The 5,738-nt window shown below is 52.3% G+C and overlaps 1 protein-coding gene across 2 annotated transcripts; it reads left to right on the top strand.

The window, feature by feature from the left end:
• The first annotated feature begins 186 nt into the window (after positions 1–186).
• Positions 187–5,738, top strand: MMGT1 (membrane magnesium transporter 1). Of its 2 annotated transcripts, none has more exons than XM_059858973.1 (4): positions 187–469; positions 1,659–1,711; positions 2,553–2,656; positions 3,634–5,738. In XM_059858973.1, the coding sequence occupies exons 1-4, from the start codon at positions 211–213 to the stop codon at positions 3,794–3,796; spliced, it is 579 nt and encodes a 192-aa protein (XP_059714956.1). In that variant the 5' UTR covers positions 187–210; the 3' UTR covers positions 3,797–5,738. The 2 variants fall into 2 exon arrangements, with proteins under 2 accessions (XP_059714956.1, XP_059714955.1); XM_059858972.1 differs by lacking the exon at positions 187–469 and adding an exon at positions 860–1,163.

Genomic DNA, 5,738 nt, shown 5'->3' with positions numbered 1-5,738 from the left:
CCGGCCCCGCCGCCACCAGGAAGCGGCTCTGGGCGCAGGCGCCGGGGGCGGGAACAGCGCCGGGAGCCCGGATAGGGACGGGCCGGCCGCGACGGAGCGGGAGAGGGGCGAGGCTGTGCCGGGGAGCTCCTGAGGCGGGGTTTGGGGGGAAAGGGGCGCCGGGGGCTGCCGTGAACCCTGGGAAGGCTGGGACGAGTCCGAGGGAACGAGATGCGAGGGACGGAGAAGGGGGAAGGCGATCGGAGTTCAGAGGGGTTTGCAAGAGGGAAGAAATCCCCAGAGGGAATTGGTGCAGGGTGGTTTAGCGCGGGTAGTGTTTGTGCGCGGGGTGCTTGGGAGGGATGTCCTGCTGGGCACACCCCGGCTCGTGGGGACCCGGGTTCCAGGAGAATCCTGGTCGTGCCTTCAGACCGTGCCAAGGCGTGTGTTCGGTGCCTAGAGCCGCCGTCAGCCCCGAAGTGGGGTCAGGGTAAACTTCCCACCTTTTTTACTTAGAAATAGAGGCGGGATGCGTGGAGCTGGTGGGTCAGGGGTTGCAATAAATGCCAGTGATCAACTTAAAGGTGACTCGTAGGAAACGTCCTCAAAGAATTGCCTTAGTGCCTTGGAGGCATGGAAGACCCAGGATGCTTGGCTGTGCGTGACCCTAGTGTTTCCTTGCTTTGCCCCAAGCCTGGCTCGGCCAGGGGCATCCCTCCTGTACGTGTTGTGTGCATCCCTTCGCCCTGTTTTTGCTTGCACCGGTTTCTCAAGCTTTGAGCTTAACACGTGGAAAGTGGAAATTAACTCGGATACCGCTGGCCCTACGCTCTGCTTTCGGCTGGGAGGGATCCGGCCTGGCCCGGTGGAGGGAAGGGGCATTTTCGTGTGGTCGATGGATCCCGTCTCCCTCAGCCGGCCCCTAGGCCCATCCCTGGCATTTATTAATGGCCCCGCGTGGGAGAGCAGCGGGCTGGCCCCGCCCCCTGCCGCTGAAGCCACGCCTCCTCCGCACGCCCGTGCTCCTCGGGTGCGGTCTGCCCCCGCCCCCTCGGTGACGCCATCATCGCGCGCCGGGGCGCCCTGGCGGCGGCGGGCGGCTATGGCGGCGGGGTCGGTGTGGAAGGGGCTGGTGGGGCTCGGCCTGTTCGCCCTGGCACACGCGGCCTTCTCGGCGGCGCAGCGTGAGTCACCGCCGGGGGGGCGTTCCGGGGCACCGGCACCCCCGCACGGCCGACGGAGAGTTCCCGGGGCGGGGGCCGGGCCGGGCCGGCATCATCATCGTCCTGAGGCGCGGGCCCGCCGGCGGGGGCGGCCCTGCCCTTGGGCCCAGGCTACGGGGAGAGCGGAGCTCCCGGGGGAGCGCGGGGCTCGCCCCGCAGCAGCCGGGAAGGGAGGGAAAAACGGAGGGTGGGAAGGGGGAGCTGCCGCCCGCCGGGTCGCGGCTTCAGCCTGGCCTCTGCCGTCCCGCTGCCCCCCGTCCGCACCGCCCGCTCCCTCCCGGCTGCCTGCGGGGGGACCGGCCGTGCTCCGGAGCAGCGGCACCGGGGGCAGCCCGGCTGCCCGGGGAGGGTCAGGCTGCCGCGTGGCTCTGCAGCCGTTTCCCTGGGGGTTCGTGTTGCTGGGCTGTTTGTTTGCGCGCGCAGTGTTTGATGCGTGCCTGTGTTTCTGTTTTGTAGATCGTTCTTACATGAGGTTGACGGAAAAGGAAGATGAAACATTGCCCATAGATGTAAGTTTTTGCAATGTGTGAAAGGTGTAACTGTGGGGTAGTTTAGTCTCTCAGTTGCTTCCTCTTAATGTGCTAGGCAAGCATAAAGGATAAAGTAGTTTTTAAGCTGTGCTTTACATTGGAGCTCCCACTGTCAAAAAGAACCACACTTTTCATCCCAACTTCCTGAGTGTGTTACAGCTGTCAGTGAAACCAAACTCCAGATCCAGACCTCCCTCTCTTTTAAGAACCCTGGAGTATCTTGTCCAGGATTCCCTGGATGTAGTTCAGAGAGCTTTTGCATCCATCACCTCCTTTGCAGCATAAACATCCTGCACCCTCTGGCTCTGGGTGGCTGACACATGTTTATCCACTGTGGCTGTTTGATCCCAGCACGACCTGCTTCAGGAAGGGGGATTTTATTTGCTTTATTTGCTTGCTTTTTAAATTTCCACTTCACTTATCTATTCCCTCTCTCCTTAATCAGAAGGGCAGGGAGATCAGGTGCCCAGGAGAGCCAGGCACGGTGCCTGGCCCAGGGCTCCTCAGTGTTCCTGGCAGGAATTTGGGTCCTGGAGAGCACAGAACACAGGGTTTGGTCTCAGGCTCTTGCTGAGGAGCCATGTGAGTCGATTCATTTGGTGCAACCCAGACCTGTGCAGGGGCAGCTGAAGCTCTGCTGTGCAAATAGGAGGGAATTTTAATTGTCCTGTGCCTCAGTTTCCCCACTGCTGGATTGCCCACCTCTGTTTGCTGTCACTGGATGAAAAGCACCAGAGATCCTGGGCGAAAGCGGAGTTTTTTGGTAAATGTGCAGAACAGCTGGTGATGTGTGTGTTGCACTGTGCTCCCTCTGTTGCAGATAGTGCTGCAGACTCTGCTGGCCTTCGCAGTCACCTGCTATGGGATAGCACATATTGCAGGGGAGTTCAAAGACATGGATGCCACTTCAGAACTCAAAAATAAGTATGTTTTATTCTTCTTTTTGTACACACTGGTATCTGCTTCTCTGTACAAACTGAAATCGCTCATCTTTAGTTCAGTCCTTCAATGCATGTTGTAGGCAGTGACCCCAGGGGAACAGCCACACTTGCAAAAGCCAACAGTGTCTTGAGTTTTAGGGGGAGTTAGTTATAACAGACAGAAATCAGATAAACTTCTTGCATTTCCTCATCTGAAATCCTTCTGTGCAGACTTGGTAGAGGAATGAAATGTGCAGGTGGAAGTAGAGCTCAGGAATCGCCACCTGCTGTCATGATATGGTCTCTGACTGCAAGTCTGAGTCACTGGAGTCTCACACAGTATATTCCAGGCAGGACATCTGTAAGACTTTCAGAAAATAAGGGATTTTGGATGAAGGTTTTGAAGAGGATAGTTGGTTAGAGCATGCCAAGGTCGTAGGTTCAGCTGCTTTTTGAGCCATTCACTTCGGAGTTGGACTCAATGATCCTTGAGGATCCCTTCCAACTCAGAATATTCTGTGGTTCTGACAGGAAATTGGATGGACAGGCATTGCCTCTCAGGCCATTTCCAAAACCACAGGGGAGTATGGGAAGTGAAAAAGTTGACATAATTGTATTTCAGAGTGTTCACCTAAAGCTTTTGGCATGAGACATGCAGGGGGATGGAAAGCTGAGCATCATCAAGGTGTTAACACAAGTGACGGCTGAGCAAAGGCTGGCACATGGTGTGTCTGCAGCATCACCCACAGGTTGCCCCTGGGCTCCAGAGAGGAAGGGGAAGTTTGTCACGTGGACATCTTGTGGTCTTTTTCACAGCTGTGTATTTCCTTATTGGTTTGGTTTAGGAAACTTAAAAGCGAGCAAGAGTTTGGATTGAAAACTTGTATTCTTGTGTCTAAAGTCAGTAGGCCCCAGGCTGACTGTCCTAAACTCCCAGTTCTGAGAGAGTATTAACCTTGGCTTTTTGCATTTATTTTGAAGGACATTTGACACATTAAGGAACCATCCATCTTTTTATGTATTTAATCATCGTGGTAGAGTGTTGTTCCAGTCCCCAGACACAGTGAATTCTTCTTCAAACCAAGATGCTTTGTCATCCAGCTCGGCACTGAAATTTCGAAAACTTGAACCTCTGCGCCGCTAAGACTTTTACAGATGATACCAATAACCCAGGACACTGAGATGTAATATTCAAGCCGGGGATGTAAACACTTTTTTTAATTTCTGGAGCAGTATTTATATTGATCTTCCAGACTTTATAAAATATATATATATAAATATATATATATATATATAAACTAATGACCTTCTTTGTACACTGTTAATGAGAATGACTGAATTGTGGATTGGCAATGCAGTGTAAATTCTACAGTTATGCTGTGAAACACATCTTCAAAGTTTCAGATATTAAAACAAGTTGCAGCTAACTTAACTTCAGTTAAAACAAAAAGCAAGCTAGTTTTTCCTGCAATTAATGTTCTTTGACAGGAGGGAATGTTTGAGTGTATTTATTTTCTCAGTTTGCTTGCACTACAGTCTGTGGATCCCCTCTGAAATGCTGTGTGCACTGCATCACTGAACAGCAGGAAAAGGAGCAGCACCCGATCCTAGAATGCCTGTGGGACACCAGCATGGTGTGGCAGGGGAACTCAAAGAGATTGCTTTCATTTTTATTTTTTTTACAATGCTGAAAAACAGTTGTGTGAAGGGTTACTCTTTTTTTCCTGATTTTTCACTACCACGTTATTTCCTCGTTGCCCTCTCGTCTGCCACACTCCACGTTCTCCAGCTGTGAACTGGGGAATGCTGAACGTTGTGTGCGTGCTGAACATGGCATTGGAGCCAGGTACAACCTCCAAGTCATCTTTATATTTAAGTATCAGTAAGAACTGTCCCTTTTGTGAGTGATCCAGGGGTAGGGTCCAGCAGCTTGCTCTGTTTGCTGGCACTAATCCAGGACAGCCACCCCTTTTCTGCCAACAGAGCCTTCCACCTTGATTTTTCTAGTGAGCCCCTCGTTGATTTAATATTACTGTCCTGATTTCATGTATTAGAACTGATCATACTGTCTGTAACTCTTACTTATGTCTAAATTCTTATCCCCCCTCAGGGTCTGAATCAATGCTAAAATCTCTCCATGCTAAAATCTCTCTTGGTCTGGCTTTTCACCTCCCTGATGCAGCAGAGGGAGGGTAGGTTGAGATACTGGTGGGGCCAGCAAGAATTTGGCCTGGTTGGAGGATGTTTCACTGACACGGTGCAAACTCAGCCTTTTGTCCCGGCATCTGTTGAGTTGTGTTTAGTATTTTTTTTAAACTGTTAAGAACTGTCAAAGGCAAAAAGCTTGGCAAAAATACTGTGTAAACCGAAGTCTCTTTTTCTAGCTCTGCCCGTCCTATGGAGTGGGTGCCCCAGTGCTCGAGCAATATCCGTGGCTGCTGCTCTACAATCACTCTTAAGCATCTGGGTTTGATTAGAAAGGGTTACTCTGCCAGCTGAAAGCATCTGAGCTGCAGGATTAGTTCCTAAAGTGTCCTGGTTCCCCTCTTGCTGGTGTCACAAATCAGCTCCTGCCAGCACCGAAGGCCTCAGAAGTAGTATTGGGTCATCCCTCCACTGTGGACAGAGCTGTTCCCTTGGGGAGCAGGGCTGGCACAGAGGGGAGGCTGAACATGGGCCTGGTGACCTTGTGGGGCAGAGGAGAGGCAGAATTAGCAGAGGGAGGGAGAAGCACAGCAGGAGCTCAGGAACTGCTGTCATAGACAGGTTCTGCAGCCATGTTGCATTGAGCCCTTTGCAGAGGGCCTTAGAGCAGAGCTGCTCACACAAAACATCTGAGAAGCCCCATTTGTGCTGCTGGAAGGCTGCAGGACCTGCCCGAGGTGTGAGGTGCTGCTGGGACAGGGAGGTGGAGAACATCACCTGCTGCTCAGAGCAGGTCCTGCTGGGAGCACCCTGGGGCTGCCTCAGGGCCCTTCTGTGAGGAGTAGCCTCACTCTGCAGCAGCAGCGGTTCTATCACAAAGCTGTACAAATTATTTTTTCTTATTGATCTCACAATGTCAAATAAAAATTGATATCCTTAAA

Source organism: Haemorhous mexicanus, chromosome 14, assembly GCF_027477595.1.
Source record: "Haemorhous mexicanus isolate bHaeMex1 chromosome 14, bHaeMex1.pri, whole genome shotgun sequence".
Lineage (NCBI taxonomy): Eukaryota > Metazoa > Chordata > Aves > Passeriformes > Fringillidae > Haemorhous > Haemorhous mexicanus.
Note: the sequence above shows the minus strand (reverse complement) of the source record. Positions and strands in the feature narration are given on the sequence as shown.